The sequence below is a fragment of the Coturnix japonica genome, chromosome 5, assembly GCF_054131305.1.
Source record: "Coturnix japonica strain WE chromosome 5, WE-NBRP24, whole genome shotgun sequence".
In the NCBI taxonomy this organism is placed as follows: Eukaryota; Metazoa; Chordata; class Aves; order Galliformes; family Phasianidae; genus Coturnix; species Coturnix japonica.
The window spans coordinates 53,405,871-53,425,259 of record NC_140667.1 but is presented as its reverse complement, the minus strand read 5'-3'; the positions used below and the strand labels follow the sequence as shown (position 1 = coordinate 53,425,259).

At 45.5% G+C, this 19,389-nt stretch overlaps 1 protein-coding gene across 17 annotated transcripts in view; it reads left to right on the top strand.

Moving 5' to 3' along the window:
• The window catches only part of KTN1 (kinectin 1), a 65,944-nt gene extending 48,140 nt beyond the window's left edge, over positions 1-17,804 (top strand). For 5 of the 17 annotated variants that reach the window (XM_085549643.1, XM_015865834.2, XM_015865830.2 and 2 more), the window contains 12 exons: positions 1,289-1,375; positions 3,272-3,361; positions 4,251-4,331; positions 5,057-5,146; positions 5,234-5,326; positions 6,649-6,720; positions 7,234-7,317; positions 7,520-7,603; positions 10,040-10,123; positions 11,528-11,620; positions 16,268-16,391; positions 17,271-17,804. In XM_085549643.1, coding sequence (XP_085405769.1) covers positions 1,289-1,375; positions 3,272-3,361; positions 4,251-4,331; positions 5,057-5,146; positions 5,234-5,326; positions 6,649-6,720; positions 7,234-7,317; positions 7,520-7,603; positions 10,040-10,123; positions 11,528-11,620; positions 16,268-16,391; positions 17,271-17,275 — 987 coding nt within the window. In that variant the 3' untranslated portion in view covers positions 17,276-17,804. The remainder of the gene's footprint in view (positions 1-1,288; positions 1,376-3,271; positions 3,362-4,250; positions 4,332-5,056; positions 5,147-5,233; positions 5,327-6,648; positions 6,721-7,233; positions 7,318-7,519; positions 7,604-10,039; positions 10,124-11,527; positions 11,621-16,267; positions 16,392-17,270) is intronic. The other 12 variants (XM_085549649.1, XM_085549646.1, XM_085549642.1 and 9 more) reach the window with 3 other exon arrangements.
• The last annotated feature ends 1,585 nt before the right edge of the window (positions 17,805-19,389 follow it).

The window sequence follows — 19,389 nt, the reverse complement described above, 5'->3', positions numbered from 1 at the left end:
AAATTATATGGAGGAAAGTTGTTAAAATACAGGATTTCTAGCTCACTTAATAGCCTATAAAACCTGCTGAATGCTATACAATATGCCTCATTGCTTAAAAGTGAGACATGATAAGAATCACACATGAGGAAAACACTAAGAATGTATTTCATTTGAGCAAGTAGGATTGCTTAAAAGCTGAAATAAAGCAGGTTGGGTCTTCTCAGAAAACAGATGAGATAGAGAGGTAGAATGTGTGTGTGCTTTCTATTGACTCCAGGGGAGTTGCAAGTACCCTTTGTGGTGCAGGCAGAAACTTGGTCTCTGATAAGAGTGGACCATGAGTGTAATTCCCAGCTTGCCATGCTTCAGTTTTAGCCAGTTTTGTTCCCTGAGCTGTGAAAGAGCTCTTAGGACAGGCAGACAGGCTGAGAAAGTGGGGAAGTAAAGCCAATGTAGGCTTGTACAAGGATCTGGATGCCTTTCTAAATCATTCCTGTGCTGAAGCAGATTGCTCTGAGGACTGGGGGGGGAAAAAATACATTAAAAAAATCCAAGTCCCAAGCACTGTGATCTCCTCCCCACAAGGCCTAATGTCCTTTCTGTATGAGCTCTCAGCCTCGCTGTGCCTTGTGGAGTACACGTTTGATGACCTCGCCAAGAAAGATGCAGCACTTTGAGCCCTGCTCACCTCTGCTGAAAGCCCAAAGCTTTTCAGAAGGGCACTGATGAGCACCTCAGATTTCCTTTGGGCTCATGTTGTGAGCTGAGGCCCTGAGTCTTGTCAGGCCTGGCTTAGTAGGTTTGTGCCGAGGCATTGAGATCGACGCTGTTAAATCTGATTGCACGATTGGGAATGTCAGTGTGTACACCTCCATGTGTATTTGGGTCCATGCTGGGTTCTGCACTGCGACATGCCTAACACTCTGTTGTGTAATCTGTGGTTTTGGTGTCTGTGTTCCTCACTACTTTTGGAAGCTTCCCTCTTTCTTCTTACAAGTGCAGTCAAAGTGTGGGGTTGCCAGCATTGCAGTGCTGTCCTCTGCAGTCCTGTAGGGCTGGGGATGATCAGTTCCTGGATATGGGGCACTTGGGCAGAAATTGGCATTTTTTCCCCCATTTTCCTTCGATCTCTTGGAAAATGACACATGTTTTTGCTAGCGTATGTCATCTTACCCAACAAATTCATGCAGTAACCAAGCATTTAAATGCAAACGGTGGAATGTAATGCAAAATATATCTCTGAAGTAAAAGTGGAAACGGTTTCAATATTGGCTGAACTGAAATGATTCTTTCTAAAAATGATTAGGACCTTCGGGAGAAAAACTGGAAAGCCATGGAGGCATTGGCATCAACTGAAAAATTGCTGCAGGACAAAGTGAACAAGACTGCCAAGGTTGTAATGTTAACTGCTAGAAACAATGCATTAAGCCAGAAGCAGATCTGCAGCTGGTGTTTTTGTTTCGTTTCGTTTTTGTTTTTTCAAGTGGAATGGAGGCATTTAACTTTTACTGCAATTCAAGTATAGCCTGTTCTGAGTGATCATTCATACGCTCTCACCTCTGCTTCTTCTTCCTCTCATCTTCAGGTTTCTTCTATTTATTTTTCTCCTTAATTTGTGGGCATGCTGACCTGTGAGTTGTTTGTATAATTGTTAGAGCTGTCGTGAATGGCTCGGTGAGGAGCTCCAGAACAAAACCAGGCCGGGCAGCGGCCTGCTTTCATCGATGGGGCTTCCTCTGTGCTTCAATACATTGATTGGCCCCACGTAGAATTAGAACCAGATGATTCTTTATAAACTTGGGCACTTCTCAGGGAAACCTTGAAACTGTTTGTAGCTTGACAGAGCCTGTCAGAGCCCATCCTTAACTTAACACAGGGTCTGAATTGCCCCCAGAAGGAGCTTGCATTTGTTATGAGCCTGTCTTGCTGCTAATTGTCACCATGCAGAACTAAATAATAAAAGAGAAACAACAACAAAAGAATGCATTCAAATAACCTGAAAAAGCTACAAGTCAGGTGGCCAGAAGCATCTGAGCTCTGGTTCAGGGCTGCCCATCTGCATCCCAGAGATGTCACTACTCCCTCCTTTGCTCCTTTGCTCAAAGAACTTGTGTACCTGCTTTTGCTGTGTGCTAATGCCTGCTTGCTTTCTCGTGCAGTCTGAAGCCTCCATTAAGCAGCCACGTGATACTTCTGGGCGTTTTCTAAATTGCTGAGAACTAATGCACCCAGAACAATTTCACAACCTGTCGTGTCTGCTGTGTGTTTCTGTCTCTGGATCCCAACCTACTAATGCCACTGGTCTCTTGCAGCAGAGGAACTCAGAGCAGTAACAGTGATGTCAAAGGAAAAGAAAAATCAAATGCTAACCAGAGATATTTACTAGAAGCTGCCTTTGTGCAGGGATGGGCTTCTGCATTTAACCTTCAGTGGGAGCCCGATGAGGAGCAGTGTCTGGTTAAATAAACCCATCTGCCACAGGCACTGTGAGCAAACATCCCATGGCTGGGCATTTCTTGTGGTAGATAAATTGTGAAGGAGCAATGGATCTGTGATTCCCCCTTGGCTCTGTGCATGTTTAGTTTAGTTTGCAAAAAAAGCTGAAGGTTTTCACACAGCTCTAATAATTATTTCCCATTTCACCCAAATTGGGGAAGGAGGGCGTAGGGTCCTTTTGTTATGTGCTTGAAAGTAATACTTCAATGATTCTATCTTCTGAGTTGAAGGGACCTTTAAAGATTATCTGGTCCAACCTCCCTGCAATCAACAGGGAACAGTCTTGCTTTCTTGGCCTGGTTCAAATGTGCATTAACACAAAGTTGACTTTTGACTTTAACTGTCTGTTTATGATGAAATGATGTTAATTTACATTGATTTTTCTTTTTTCCCCCCTCCTAAAATTGTTTGAAAAACATATGGGGTTTGTAAACCTTGACTGGCCAAACCTCTTGGTTTTGAGATCACTCAACCTGAGTGGAAGTGTTGGTGTGATCTATGGAACCGGTCACTCAGCACAGTGTAGTTTGTGTTGTGTTGTGAGTGGTAGTGTAAATTTGGTGCCAGCTGGCTGGGCTGGAGGAGACCTTTAAGAAAATAAAACCTTAAAAGCACGAAGAAACATGAAGGCCAAATTTTGAAGCAATTTACTGGCAATTGTAGAGACTACAGAGCCTTCCTCACTGAAAGCCACCTTTCTGGGTTAAACAAGTTACTTTGTGTGTAGGAGAGTCTATCACCACCCCAGTGGAGTATGTTGCCCTATTTCACATGAGCTCTTTTCTTGGTTTAGGAGAAGCAGCAGCACGTGGAAGCTGCCGAGGTGGAGACACGAGAGCTGCTCCAGAAGCTGTTCCCCAACGTTACACTTCCTGCCAACGTGGTAAGAGAAGTGGGGCTCAGTGCTCTGCTCCCACTGCCTTGGTAGTTTGCAATGTCTCCCTGCTGTCTTCACTCCCAGGAGTTCTCCAGTGGGAAGCAATTGCTTTCTTCTTGTGAGATCTGTGCTTGGTAGCAGCAGAGAGGCAAAGCTTGACTATCTCAAGAGCAACATTAATCTTTTTTATCCTTTCTTTTTCCTTTTAACCTCCCTGACATCCCTTTCACCTGCCTGTGCTACCCCAATTTGAGTGTTCTCAGTGTCCTGATGGTGGTCGTTCATCACAAGACTTGAGTCTTTAAAATGACTTTCTGTAAGATCATAAGGGATCCTTCCTACTGAGATCCCCAGAATTACATGGCAAATGGCTGCAGCAACAACAAAAAATTCCTTAGGTCTTGAAATATTTATCATAGAGCCCTGACAGCTGCAAGAGATCTTTGTGACCCCACTGTATTTCAGTACTTACAAGTCCCCGTGGGCTGTGTCTGTCATAACCCTATGCTCCTGAAGTTCTGTCTGTTGACTCTTGGCTGCTTATGACAGGTCAGAATGGTTTGAGTTGGAAGGGACCCTTAAAGTCTCTCTGGTCCCACTCCCCTACAGTGAACATGGTGCCTACAGCTGCATCAGGTGCTCAGAGCCCATCCAGCCTGAGCTTCGTTGCCTGCAAAAACAGCAACATCAAAACAATTTTTTCCTTATATCCAGTCTGAATCTCCCCTCCAACCTCTCTGTGCAGGATAAATAACCAATGTCAGACTGTTGGTCAGCCTGTGGGAACTGGGGAACTGAAATGCTGTATCATAATCCTTCTGCTGGAGGACAGATGTCCTCTAGATAACTTTACTGAGGTTACCTGTTGCTCTAACTTGAATGTATTTCCCAACAGAGCCATAGCGAATGGATATGTGGATTTGAAAAGATGGCTAAAGAGTATCTGAGAGGGACTTCAGGATCTGAAGATATCAAGGTAAGCACAGACACTTTCCTTGTGCATGGCATGGTGTATTTACTGGTACAAATCTTGCAGATCTGTGAAGTTCAAGCTGATGATAAGGGAATTTTTAAAATAGATATTGGCATTGTATATATTGGAAATACAGGTGCATCTTTGAAAAGGACCTTGTGGAGTTGTGAAAGCACTAGTTGAAATTCCTGGTTTCTTCTTCAAGGAGCTGGTTTGGTTTTGGGCAAGTAGGGTTACTGCAGTACCTTCTGAAAGGGTTGAGGTTGTGTTGGTGAATGCTGTGCTTGCTATTGCAAATAGCTGTTTATGAGGGTGGATGGTGATAGGACAAGAGGGAATGGTTTTAAACTTAGATAGGGGAGATGTAGGTTGGATCTTAGGAGGACGTTTTTCACCCAGAGGGTGGTGACACACTGTTCACAGGTTGCCCAAGGAGGCTGTGGATGCCCCATCCCTGCAGGCATTCAAGGCCAGGCTGGATGTGGCTCTGGGCAGCCTGGGCTGCTGGTTGGTGACCCTGCACACAGCAGGGGGTTGGAGCTGGATGAGCACTGTGGGCCTTTGCAACCCAGGCCATTCTGTGATTCAGTCTGTGATTCTACTGACATCCTTGCATGGGGTAGAAAGTCAGACTGGCCAATATCGAATGCTATTTGAAGTAAGGTAGTTGTAGAACTCAAAGCTATCAGCTGAAATGTGACTTCTGGTTGTCTTTCCTCCTTTGGCAGGTTATGGAGCAGAAGCTGAAGGAGGCTGAGGAGTTGCACATACTGTTGCAACTGGAGTGTGAGAAATACAAATCGGTTCTGGCAGAGACGGTAAGCGGGATGCCTGCTCCTTATGTCCTGTGATGCTATAAAACTGCCTTTCTTCTACTGAAAGCTTTCAAACCACGCTCTTTCTAGGAGGGGATTTTACAGAGGCTACAGAGGAGCGTGGAAGAGGAAGAAAGCAAGTGGAAGATAAAAGTTGAAGAATCACAGAAGGAACTCAAACAGGTATGTCTGAAGATCTGCTTTTTATTATAGGCAGGCAGCTTCTGCTTGAAGCAGCAAAGGGTGTTTGAGAGCTGCAGAGACTGTGTAGAACAGTCCTAACTGCATGGTTTGTTCTATGTGTGACCAGGGATGAAAAAGGTGAAGTCTGCAAATAAAATGATAGGATGGAAGTGTATGTGTCCCATTAGAGTGCTCAGGAATGTGCATTTTCTTATCCTGACAGCTCAAACTGTGTTTCTGTTAGATGCCTGTTGTTTTCCAAGTCCATCTGCAAACAGATGCAGATTCTTGGTGCTAAGGTTTGAGTATCGTATAATGATAAGCAAGATGTTTTGCTTCTTTGAAGCACTTAATCCATTCTGGTCAACTAATTACACTTGAGATTGCCTGCAAAGCTTGCCATTTTGGGAAAGCTCTGTTGCTTGCACGAGTAGCAAGAACAAAGCCTTTTATGTTTCTTTCCTTATCTAGAGTCAAAGTAGGTCAAACTGTGTTGTGTTTTTTTTTTTCCTTTGCAAGAAATTATTTCTTAAAAGTATTTCTGTTTAGCAAATGTAGTGTGAGCCTGAAGCATTCATATAGATAATTTATAAACCTCTTGTTTGGGGGGATTACAAAAGGCTGACAGATCTTGAGCTGTAGAAGTGCCACCATCTGCTGTGCTTATACAGGCCTTAGTACAGCTAAGTGTGCTGGGTTTAGCTGTATATAGCTTGCGAAGGGCTGACAATAGCAGGACATGGGGAAATGGTTTTAAGTTAAAAGAGGGAAGATTTAGGTTGGATGTTAGGGGGAAGTTCTTCACTAGGAGAGTGGTCAGGCCCTGGAACAGGCTGCCCAGGGAGGTTGTGGATGCCCCGTCCTTGGAGGTGTTCAAGACCAGGTTGGACGGGGCCCTGGGCAACCTGATCTAGTAAAGGTGTATGTTTGGTGGCCCTGCCAGGCAGGGGGGTTGGAACTACATGATCCTTGAGGTCCCTTCCAACCCGGGTCATTCTGTGATTCTGTGTGAGTAGAGACTGCTCTCCCTGTTAGGTGACTGGGAAAGGTATTTCCCTTACTACGACTAATGGACAACTGGCTTAGTCCTTACACTCCAAATCTTTTGGGTATCAGGGCTGTAAATATGCATCGCAACTTCTCACGCTGGGAGAAAGCAGAAGTGTTATAATGGAGGCTCAGTTACTGGAATGAGCATCTGCTTTGATTCAGCTACTGATTTTCATCATCCCTTGTATTTCTAAATGGTAGAAGCAGGGTTGTGTGTATATGGAGAGTTTGTCTTAGAGCAGCACAACTAAACGATGCGTTTATCTCTGCAGATGCGCTCGTCGGTCGCCTCTTTGGAGCACGAGGTAGAGAGGTTAAAAGAAGAGATCAAAGAAGTTGAAACTGTACGTGCAGGTGTTTTTTCTCTTTGAAGCTTTTCGTTACTCCAAACATAATTTAATCCTGTGCTGTAAATCTGAATATCGTGGGATTTCTCTCCTGCAAGCAACCTGCATCTTGTGTTTTAGTTAAAGCCAAACCTTTTGGCAAATGCTTTTAAGAAGCAGAGGTGCAGAGTTCTAGAGACTGTTCTGTTGTTACTTCAGTACTCATCTGTTGGATTGAGTCTATGGAAAGTGGGGCCCTTTCCTTGGGAGAGCGAGCAGTTTGCCAACAAGCAGATGTACCAAAGTAATCTTGGGTTTGATTCCTTTTCTTGTTTTATGATCTTTTTATTTTTCTTTATCTTTTTGAAGTCTAGTGGTTTAAATCTGTGCCAGGCAGTCACTGGGTTTGAAATGCTCTCTAAATGTCATGGAACGCTTGATAGAAATTTGTAGCTAATAATAAATTAAGAAAATGATGCTTCAAGGAAAACATTGAAAACATTTGTTTTAACTCTGTTTTTCTGTTTCTAGCTTAAAAAAGAGAGAGAACATTTGGAAAGTGAACTAGAAAAGGCAGAAATAGAGCGATCTACTTATGTTTCAGAAGTCAGAGAGGTAAACACGATTGACCAAGCTGTCCTTTTTCCTTTGTTTGATTAGCACTTGGCTGGCAGACTAATCTAATGCTTAGCCCCTGCGGCTGAGGAGTTTGTATGCTTGTGGCTTTAGGGTAGAGCGACACACTAATTAATGATGAGCAGATGAAAAGTGGGTGTCCTAAAAGAGACAAATCCTAAAACTCTAAACTTCATTTCAGCTCAAAGATCTGTTGACTGAGTTGCAGAAAAAACTTGATGATTCATATTCTGAAGCAGTAAGACAGAATGAAGAGTTAAATTTGGTAAGAAGCTTGTTCTCCGCTGGGCACAATGTAGGCTCCCAGCATTACTTATGAAGCGGAGACTTTATTCCAAGTCCTGTCTGTTCTGCTAACCTCTTCAGCTTGATATTTTTGTCCATTGCGGTCATTTGTGTAGTCTGACTTCTACAATTTGTCTCTTTCTCTGCTCCTAACAACAGCATGTCTGGTTCTTAAGACTTTCCAAAGTCTTTAAGACTTTGATACCCGAGCCTTCTTGAGAATCAGTGCTTTATAGTGCAGATATATGCAGCTATAACATCCTTGGAGCAACAGATGTGCTCTCATCACTTCAATTTGAGGGTTATTCTCTGGTTGTTTTATTTCCAAAGCTTTTGAGGGTGCACCTGTGATATCCATGCTCTGACTGGGCAGAGGCTTTTCCATCCTTCTCTGTACATACACAGATGGATCCAGAGCAATGTTGAATTAACTCTGAGTATCCAGCCATTCTGCAGCTGGCGTTCTGATATGGCTGAATAACTCTTCTGGCTTGTGGCTTACACCACGTGCAGCATGCTTGGCTAGAAGCACTATCCAGCCAATAATGCTCCTGTTGCAGGTTTTCTCAAGAAGCAGTTGGATTACCCAAGGCCAGACCCATAGACCCAAAGATGCATGGTTTTCCAATCTGAGTCCTTTTCATCTGTTTCAGTGTCTTATTTTTCCTTCCTGTGCTTGTGTTTGAACGGCGCTTTCTTTGTGCTTTTGAGCCAGGATCAAGAGAGAGGTTGATTCTGCCACCCTGTCTTTGGGTTTTTGGGGTAGTTGATAACCTATCATAGAAGCATATTGTAGAATGGCTGAGATTGGAAGAGACCCTAAAGATCATTGAGCCCCACCCCCTGCTGTGGGCTGGGTGTCTCCCAGCAGCTCAGGGCTCCATCCATGGCCTTGGACACCTCCACAAATGGGGCTAAAATAGTCGATTGAAAAAAAAAAAGTACAAATAAAATCACAAACTGCTTGAGTTTAATCGCATGCTCGGCAAGTCGAGTACAACACTCATTAGCATCCTGCCTCAGCAACCAACGCCTCCTGTTTTGAAAGCAAGGGAAATGGGAATTGAATGCATATCTTAAAGTTAATCAGTAAACGCCAACCTCTTGAATATAAGAGGCAACAATCTATTATGTTCTGTAACAACAGAAGCTTAAAAAGCTGAGCTCCCTGCTAGGGCAGCTTGACTCGGCAGCGTGATGATGCTGTGCTGGTTGGAGGAGGTAGTAAACAAGTACCTGTGTGCAAATGGCTCAGGAGTGGCATCCAGTGCATAGGAGGACTTTTTTTCCCCCCCTTAATTTGTTTTTGGCAGTGGGCAGGAGGCTGAGGAATAGAAAATGATGGGATTTTGTAATGTTTCCCCTTATTCGTGGGTTGAGCATGGAGAGAAGCAGGAACTATTGCAGAGTGCTTCCCCAAAATGGGGAAACCAGCATCTGCTGGTACATGTGCTCCAAAGGGGGGGAAGCCCTCTGTGCATGAGACAAATGTGTTGCAGAGATTTGGAAGGAAGGAGAATCTGGCTCTCTGCGTAGCCCATTGTTCAAGGCTTTAATCCCCTTCTGGCTCCCAAGAAGATTGACGGCAGGAATAGTGGACGTTAGCACAGTGTGCTTCAGAGCCACAAATCCTACCAAATTGCCACTCAAGCTTCTTATTAGTTTTCCTACTCGAGGCTCCAGCCTTAAGTGCTGTGGCTGGTTCTGTGTGCTGCCTTGAAGAGCCATCGAAATATCCTTTTTAAAGAAAAAAGGAGTTTATTTCCTTCCTCTGGAAGGCTGTGTTTTAAGGGCAGGCAGTGCAAAGTATTCATCCCTCTTGACGGAAATAGTTCCACTTTTTGAACTGAATCTAAACACAATCGACAACTTAATATACCCCTGCCAGTGATTCATTCCCTGATCTGACATTAGCAGACTGATTAAGTCAACAGAGTTGTAACAAGTGGTGCTTTATTAAGATGACAAGCAGAGGCCTTTTTAATTTATTCAGCAGTGAAGTGACTGTTTAGCCTGAATTAGGAAGATGACAGTCTGCATTTTGGGATGGTTGCTGTGAATTGAGTTGAAGCTGAGACTGGCTTGTGATAGGAATGCTAGAGAGGCTTACGAACATCCAGTGTTGCTAATGGTCTTATTGGCAGCATAGTTGAGACCACTTGCAGTTAATCTGATTCCAACCGCATCTTTTCTTCTGTAGTTTCCATTCTTGACACTTATCTTTACAGATGGACTCTCTCTTCCTTGACTGTCCTTGTAAACCTCACCGTCCATGTTCACTAATCCAGCGTGTTCAATAATCGTTAGTAATCTTACTCCTGTTGCAGTCAGTGTGCACTAGGGCAAGCTTGGGGAAAGACAAATCGCATCTGTTCGTATGCAGGGGAAACTGATTTTCTTTGTTACTGTTTTGCAGCTGAAAACGAAGTTAAGTGAAACACTGTCAAAACTCAAAGTTGATCAAAATGAGAGGCAGAAGGTAGCTGGTGACTTGCCCAAGGTAAGCAGAGACCCCTAACAGTTACAGATGTAGGTATTACTGAAGCCCTTTCAGTCTGTAGTTTTACAGTGCTGGAAGATGTGGTGTTTCCAGCTGCCTGCTTGCTGGGTTGTTGCTGCACTCACTGCTTTCCCAGGTGGCTGAGGCTGTGGGTATAAGAGCTTGTGCAAGATACCTGTGGGTCTTTTGAAATGGTAAAAATGCAACAAGCAGCTTTGTTTCATTACCTGACTTGAAAGTGTCTCTGGTCCATGATAGTTTTATGCCAACAGGTGATTTGAGGCTGACAAATAATTCTTTATTTTAAGAAATGCAGCCTAATAAAACCCCATCTCACAGCCCTACACCCACATCACAGCCTGAAGCTCTTAAATCCAGGCTCAAATGGTGGTGGTTACACGTTGGCTCACAAGCCATCTGCCCGTTTGCACGTGGTTACAAATTGGCTGTAGCCCAGGAGACTGCAAATCTTTCAAGTGAGTTCAACACAAGCTCAATGAGACAAGCAGGTGGGTTACCTCTGCTTTTCTGCCTTGGTTGCTCTTGCAAGATGGATTGGAGTGGAAAATCTTTAAGCATGTGAGGTCTCGGTGCTGTCTGTCACCCCAGGAAGGAACCTCTCATGGGAGAACTGATAAATGGAGAGAGACAGGAATAGCCTGTGCAGTAGCTGAGGTCAAGCTCTAGGCTCTACAACACTTTGCTCCTTCTGTGATACTGTCTTCTTGGCCACAAGTACAAGATGAAACTGGGAAGGAATGCACAAGCTTTAAATGAAGGTTGCTAGTACTGTGGGGTTAACAGCAGTGCTTACAAGCATCTTCTACAGCTGTCCTGCCTCTTGAGGTAACTTAAGACCTGTCAGTGTTGGGCCAATGGGGTTGACAGAGTCACTAAACACTGCCAGGAGATGGGAAGACTAAGGAGATCTGCTATGATAAAGTGTTTAGAGTGTTTTGCTTGGGACAGTTATGAGCACGTGAAGGGAGCTCTGCTGATGCCTGTGGTTTGTGGTGTACTCAGTATAAATACAGATCAGCAGTCAGGCTTCTGGAGACCTGCCTGTGCAGCTATTCTTGCATGAAATGAACAAAAATATATGCAATTTTTTTTTATACATAGTAACTTGATGTAAGACTATTTGAGTTTCCCCCATAGAATTGCTTTAAAATGCAGGCAAGCTGACACACGACGCACTGATTGTAAGGAGACATGTCAATCTTGGCAAATGTGTTGGTCCCCTGAGCAAATCTGGCATAAAACACATTTCCTGCTCAACAGTGATTTCCTGTGTCTCTAATGCTGCTCCTGGAGAGATTGGGGGGGAGGAAGGGGGGTATTTCAGTTCTCAGCCTTTGCTAATTGTTGCCTCCTCTATTTTGTTTTGTTTTTTCCCTCCTGCAGGCCCAGGAGTCCTTGGCATCTCTTGAGAGAGAAATTGGCAAAGTTGTTGGGGATGCCAATGTCATTGAAAACAGCGACGGTCGCACAGAGTCGGTGAGTGTTTCTCTCGAGACCATGCTCAGAGCAGCACAAATCTCGTGCTTGGGAAGATAGGTGCAGCTTTAGGCATGATTTTGATGGGAAAATTAAGGCTTGATGAAACTTCCTGTCTTGCAGCTTGCCACAGAGCTGTATTCAAGGGCTACTGATATCTTCCTTTCTAAGCATTGTGTGTTCCACTGTCATCTGGGTTGTGACCTTGTTCCTGTGGCTCAAATTTGCAAGGATGAAGGGGAAAGATTCTGGACGTGAGGTCTGGGCTTCCAAGGGCTGTTGGTTTGAGCAAAAATGGAAAGAAAGAAGTTCCCCAAACTTGTACTTCAGGAAGAGACACTATAAGTAAATCTGCTGATTACTGAATAAGCTTAAAATATTGGCTGTTGGATTGACATAAATAATACCAAAGGAAAAGGGCAGTCTTGATTGTCCAGGGAAAATCTCTTGCCAGAACCTTGAGCCTTTTGGTTCTCTGCAGCTGCGGGCAGGAGCCTGCCATTAGCCACAGGGAAGTGTCTAAATGCAACTCCAGCTGGCCCAGGCTCTTGGGAATTCATACTGACCTCAGTGTGGTCCTGCAGCAACATTGTGATAGTCTTTGTCAGTAAGCAACCAACTCAAGTGCTACTTTGTGCTGTGAGTATGGAACTCTCCAGACTGAAGATGTTTTTAGGTCCTCTGGTAATTGGATTGCAGTTGCAAGATCTGGAATTGAAAGACTCTAAAGTGGCTTTTCTTTATGTTGATGGGTAATTGCCTGGGCCTGTGGGTTACTGTTTGCGTGGAAGATTGCTGAACTGTTTCTGCAGCTGGTACTCACAGAGAGCTGGCCCTCACCACTAGTACAGGTGCCTGTTGTCATAACAAGGCTTCCCCATCTCTGGAAACGAAAGCTTTCCCACCAGCCTCAAAATGGCTTCAGAAGAGCTTTCCCAATAGGCAGCTGGGATGGGTAAAGCAGATGTCTCTCCAGCATGTTTTACACAGCTAAATGGTGTTGGGTGAAGCTCATTACCCATATAGTGGTAGGAAATGCTGTCATTTGAGGAGGAGAGGAGCACTCGCTGGTAGGACAAATAATTGATATCGACTCCTTTTAGCCAGTGTCTCTCAGCCGAGACAGGAAGCTAGGAGTCCTCTAGGGAGTACCATATTAAAGCTTTTGCAGTCATTAGCAGGAAAGAGATGGCTTTCTTCTGAGTGGTCGTTCATAGATGCTGATCGACCCACATGTTGTGGGCTTCCCACCTCAGGGCTAGAGCTGCAGCTGAGCTTGGGAAACCACTGATGTCCCAGCCCTATGAGCTGCTTTCCTGGAAGGGGTGTTAGGTTTGCTGAGCCTTCTCCTGTGCTGACAGCAGAAGGGTGGATGGTGACAATTGGGTGTTCTGTACCCCTGTCTGCAGCAGGATGGAGAAGTGCAGCCCTCAATTCAGTGACAAACTGCTTGCTTTCTGCTATGCCCGTTCTGACCTTCCTTTGGGCTTAATGCCAGGGGTTGCCCATTTTGCTGAAGAGGCAAGTGCAGGGCTTGGTGCAGGGCTAACTATACAAGCTGACCACCGGGGCCATCCCTTGTCCTGCCTATTCCCCCCCTCTTAGCATAGCTCAGAGTGCTGATGCTGTCAGCCATGGTGTTTCATGGCTGGTAATGCTGGTCTTTAGATGTTCCCTGCTATGGCCAAGCTCTGTTTGTTTGGGCTCTTTTCAGCCCTGCAGAACCCCTCTGCTTTATGTATTGCTCTACTGTGGATATGTGGGAGCGTTGTGGGGCCCTCTCCAGTTTTCCTGTAGAATATCTGTTGCTTTATTCTTAAGAGCGTGGAAAAACAGTCCTAATAAACCTGTAATTAAGCCTTCGTTAGTATATAAAAAAGAAAAGTTAATCGTGTGAACAGCGCTGTAAACAGGTAGCCATTGGCAGAGGCTGAAATTAGAACATTATCTCCTTCCTTGTGCCTTTTTTTTGCAGCTGCCTTTTCTTTTTCGCAGAACAAAAAACCAAAGCTGTCTCCCCAGAAGCCTCAAACCCCAGCTTAAAATAGCTGTTAGATTAAAAAAGAAAGTCTTGCAGCCATTTCCACCTAGCAACAGGGACTTCTTTTTTTATTTTTTGTTAGGAAGGACCTGAAAACACACGCTCGCAAATGAGCATATTTGTTCCTTCTGGGTACTGGAACCAACCCACAAAATTGAGTAGTGCTGCTTGCACAAACCCTCAGACACATTCTGTGTGTTTTCGTTCGACTCCTTTTCTTTCTATTTAAAAATAGACCATTTGGGTTTTCTAATTAGCTCGCTTCCTTGTCACTTATGGGACTAGATGATGACTAAAGGCTGCCTTTCAGTGTGCTTTAAGGAAGTCGTTTATATTCAGCAGCTCTCTTAGGCAGTAAACTTATTTTGAGGATTATATGCAATCTAATGGGCTTTCTTCCCTGAATCTGTGTGAAACACTTCATCCTTGAAAGGGGAGAATGCCGTACACGTGGAGCACAGCGGGCATGAATCTGTCAGCTCAGCTCAGTGCCTGTCAGAAGGGGCATCTGATTGTGGATATAACCAGGAGGGCATAGAATCATTAAGGGTGGAAGAGGCTAAGGTGCACTAAGGGTGGGGCTAAGGTGCAGCACCAGCCCCATGGTGCTGTGTGTGCCTGTGTTCAGCCCAAGCCCATTGGAAGCTGGTCAGGATTTGACTACATAAAATCTGTGAGGGTATATCTGTAATTCATTGGTTAGCAAGGCTGGGCTGGATGGGGCCCTGGGCAGCTTGATTTGATGAGGGACAGTGGCCCATGGTGGTAGGGGTTTGGGGGGGAGGGTGCTTTAGCTTCTCTTCTGACCACAAAATTCTGTGATTCTATGATTAGCAAAGACACAGAATGGAAGGGAGGAGAAGGCAAATGTAGCTGAGAAGAGCAATGAAGTGAGCTGGGGGGAAACGAAAGGCTCCTGCATTGCTTCTGCTTGTGGTGGTTCCTACACTAACATGTGTGTATTCCCAGTGCTGCTGGTCAGTGCCGCTGTTAATTCATTAGCTGTTATGCTAATTGCACTTGCCTCTCCACTTCAATCAATCCTTAAGAGATTGCTGTGTGAATTCTCAGCCTTGACAGAGCTGCATTTCTACTTTAGTAAGGGTAAAATGGGTTAAAGCTACTGTACAACCGATTGCCAATGGTTTTTAGTGTAGAAAAATGTTTACCGGTTGCGCGCAAGCAAAGAGCTCTGCAATATATCGCTTTGTTCTTTTGCCTGAGCCCAGAGTAGTTTCTGTAATGGTGCAGGTGGTTGAGTTTGATTTACTGCCCTCTCTGCCTTACAGCAAGTCTAGCCACGTTGTGAGCCAAATGGGAGCTGGGAAAGTGGCCCTCTCTGAACTTGCTCTAATTTCCCTTAAACCCCAGGGAGAGATTTGCAGCAGCATTATGCATCGGTCTTGTTCTGTTAGCAGAGCTGCTTTCAGCTGGAGCACAGTTGGCTGATGCTGAGCGCTCGCGGATGCTCCTGTGTTCATGTTGGGAATTGGGTGCCGTTGTAGCGCTGGCACCGAGGCAGGTTTGCTTATTTTTAGCTGATGAATTGCAAGGGGAAGCTCTGCTGCAGGTCTGTCTGCACGTCTGTGTGTGTCGGGAGCTGCATAAGGAGCAGTTCGGATGCGGAGCTCTTTGTGCCTCTCTGAAGGAGGCAATCAATAAAGGTAATCAAACAGGGATTATATCACCGTTAGCGCAGCACAACCGACTTGGGGAGAAGGGCAGGCAGGAGGGGAAGAGTCCACTTTGGAGCTGCAATAGTTCCCTATTAATATTGAGCTGTTGAACTCCTTTTCAAAAAGAAAAGGGGGGGAAAAAAGCAAACTGGGTGTTTCCATTGCAGGGCAGCTGTGTCACAGTGTGCCCAGCAGTGCTGGTGCAGGGGAGGAAGGGTTGGATGTCTGGCCAGATGTCCCCAAAAGATTTCTCTGGGCTGCTGGCTGGAGCTCAGTTACTAAATAGTGCTGAGGACATGATCCCATGGAGGGCAACAGACCAGAAAATGAAAAGCTTCAGTGGCTTTTAGGCTTTGAGTTCCTAGAAAAAAGACACGGGACAAAAAGCCACAACCCGAGGACGCCATTCAGCTGTTCTCTTCTGCTGACCTCAGCTTGTGGTGCACTGAAATGACCAACAGCCCCAAGCCACCATCCCTCTCCCACCCCATCAGACAAGCCCTTGATGGTCCTGCAGCCTCATTCCTCCAGCATCAGGCTCAGAAACCACCCTAAAGAATGGCACACACACTCTGTGGTTCATAGTGATGCTTGCAGGGTGATGGCAGCAGCTTGGCGGGGCTGTCTGGGTCTGGCTTAGCTGCAGTTAGCAGCACAGCTCCTGGAAGCAGGGAGCAAATATGAGCCCTGTGGAGCCAGGGGGCAGCGGTGCTTTGTGCAGGTGATTCCTTGCACTGGGAAATGGCTTCTTGACTTTGAACAATGTTCCTTTTAAATGTGGCTGTAACCCTCTGACTTACAGAAATTGTTCCCATCTGTGCGAGGAGCTGTAATTTTATACAGGGGAGCTAATTCTAGACTTTCTTGGTAATTAGATTGTAAATGAGTTTTTAATGATTTTCTTTTTTTTCTCTTTCTTTCTTCTTCCAGGAATTGACTGATAAAAGACTAAATGTGGCGGTGAATCTTAACCAGGATGTAGGTCATCTCAAGAAGCTGCTCGTGTCAGTAAGCCAAATGCTGTCAAAGGGACGAGAACATTACCAGCTAGTAGGTGCGTGTGCAGGGCTGGGTGCTGCCCCATGGTGGTGGTGGGACTTGGTTTGAGTCTGATGAGGCAGCTGTTAAAACCTGAAGCTTCCCATCTGGATGCATTCAAGGCCAGGCTGGATGTGGCTCTGGGCAGCCTGGGCTGCCCCTGCACACAGCAGGGGGTTGCAGCTGGATGAGCACTGTGGGCCTTTGCAACCCAGGCCATTCTGTGATCTCTATCTGTGCTCTCAGACATAAGGTCTGAGTTTTGGGTAGCCCTGTGTGAGGCCATGAGTTGAGCTGGATCCTTATGGATCTCTTCCAACTTGAGATATTCTACATTCTGCACTGCATTAAAAGTTGTTGGTAGGCACCAGGTTTCTCCCTCTCTGGGGTGAGATTTCACTCAACTGTTACTGAGCTCATATCCATGACCCTCTCAGTTTGGGCACACAGTTCTTTATCCCTTGCAGCGTTTTGTTCTCACTGTGCCTTATTTCCTTCTTCCCTGTTACGAGAGCCAAGTGTCTGCACTTGAAGTGTCTGTACTTGTAAGCTCTGATTGCTTTGGGCTTGGGGATGTACACTGGGCTTCCCTGAGTTAGCAGCAGTGGTGTGCTGTTGTCACAGGGATCTGAATACCTAAAGCATCAGCCTGCTATGATCTCTTGGTCCAGCTGCAGACATACCAACAGGGCTTTTATTTTAATACTCAGCCAGCTTTGAGACCTGGGCTTTAGTGATTGACTGCATCGTGCTGCTAAGGTTCAGAAGTGGCCCAACGTTAGCCAAGGGTTGGCAGAGCTCATCCCAGGGGCCAGCAATGGGGCACTCACAGTGGGGGAAGTCAACGTGTTGGGAACTGCTGGGCTCACACACTGTTGTGTCTTTCTCTTTGCAGAATGAAGTCACGGGGGAATCACTGATCTGAGGATAGCAGAAGGCATTGTATTATATTTTGCCAAATTAAAGCCTTATTTATGTTTTCACCCTTTCTACTTCGTCAGAGACACTGAACAGAGTTTTGTCTTTTCTAATCCTTGTTAGACTACTGATTTAAAGGAAACAAAACCAACCAACCCGACTCTGTAGACACCTCCAGAGTTTAGTTTTATAATAACAAGAAAAGCTGTTTGGATAATTAGACCTTTACATTCCTGGAGAGACAGTAAACACGTAAATCTTTCGTCTTCTTTCACTCAGTAAAAACTTGTTCAGAAAACTCCGATGTGGCAAAGTCACCAATGGGATATAACGTTTTAATACTGATGTTGTACACTGTTTTACTTCAGTACAGTTTTGGGATTAGCTGCCTCTGACTTCAACCTCAAGTAAACACTCCTTTATTATGGTTTTTTTTTGTTCTTTATTATTTTTTTTGTTGCTAATGTAATCAGTTTTTGTAATGGTGTCAGCGAATAAAGGGATGCTATTATCTGTTGTGTTGCTGTCCTCGGTGTTGGGTTCAGTGGGCTCAGGTGAGGTTGCTGCCTCTGTTTCCTTCCACATGGGACTCTGCGTGGGTTGGATATGGGAAGAAAGGCAGTAAAACAGAACGGGGGCAAAGTGAAATAACTGTAGAGTTATTATGGTTTAAACTGTTCCCTTTGAGCTTTTCAGTTACCTTTGTGGGTTTTCGTCCTAATGTTTTGTTCTTTTTCGGACTTAGATGACCAGATGGGACACTAAGAAGCTTCACTGTTGCACCACTCAGGAAACCAGGGAGTCTCTAACGAGTCCTGACAGAGCTGTGAAATAGCTCAGAATAGGGTGAGGAAAGTTAAACCTGTGCTTCTGTGCAAAGGTTGCCTTTCACTGCAGTTAAGTAAACCAGCATTGCTTAGATGTGTCATGTCACTGAGTGTGACTTAGGCTGTTTGTAGGTTCTTTGAAGCACTGAACCATTCTAGTGCCAGGGTCATTCCTCATGCCTGGATCTGAGGGAAACACAAGCCCTGGTTCTGGTCAGGTGCTGCTCCTTCAGCAGGCAGCTGGAGGCCTGTTGGTATGGGTAGGCAGCAGCTGAATCACAGAACCACATGATGGTTTGGATTGGAAGGGACCTTAAAGCCCATCCGATCCCATGGGCTGGATGCCACCCAGCAGAATAGGCTGCCCAGATGCAGCATCCAAAAGAGTGAAGGCAATGAGGGAGCACATTCTCCAGGCTAATTTGAACTTCTCTGCTGGGTTAAGCTGCAGAGCTCGGTTTCAAAGGGGTGAGAACTGCAGCGTCATTCCCTTTCCTCTTGGCAAAAAATCCTCCCTGGAAAGGACGTGCAATTTATTTATTGTGATAAATTTCAGCTCAGGTTTTCTGCTTTGCTTCAGGAGCTGTTCCAAGGTGTTAAAGGCAGCTGCAATAGCCTGGCTGAGCAAACCCCAATCCCCTCTGCAGAGAGCCCTGGGGATGGATGCTTTCATCTCGGTGTCCTCCCCAGTCCTTGAGCACTGCAGTTACTGGCAGCTGTCTCTCCAATCTGGGAGGTGGTTTGGTCACTGGGAAAGCCGTGCCCTGGGCATCTGCTACAATAAAACACAAGGGCTTAAAAATCAATTGGGGGGAGCTCGGCCATCGCTGCCAAGTCTCCCAGCTGCAGCCCCGAGCCCTCAGCCCGCGCTAGAGGGAGACAATGGCTGATGGATGCTGAGCTGGAGAAGGGCCAGCCCTGGGGATGCTCGGATGCCAGCGATGGGTTTTTAATTGCAATTTGCTCCTGGAGAAGCCGTGTGCATCACGGTGCTGTGAGCTTCCCAACTTCAGTGAGGGTTTCTTAATTGACCTCTGCAAAGCAGGAAGGAGAAAGGCAGGGAAAGGCTCTCAGTGTGTCCCCACTGCAGCTCCGGGAGCTGTGCATCCTCATAGTCCCTGAATGTGACCCTCCCCCTTCCCCTGCTCATCTTCCTGGAGCTGCTGCTGGCTTTTCTTGGCCCATGACTCACTCAGCTATTTGTTACTGTGATTAAAAATAAAGACATTTCATGCAGCTTTCATTCACCCTCAGATGACTTTTGCCGTT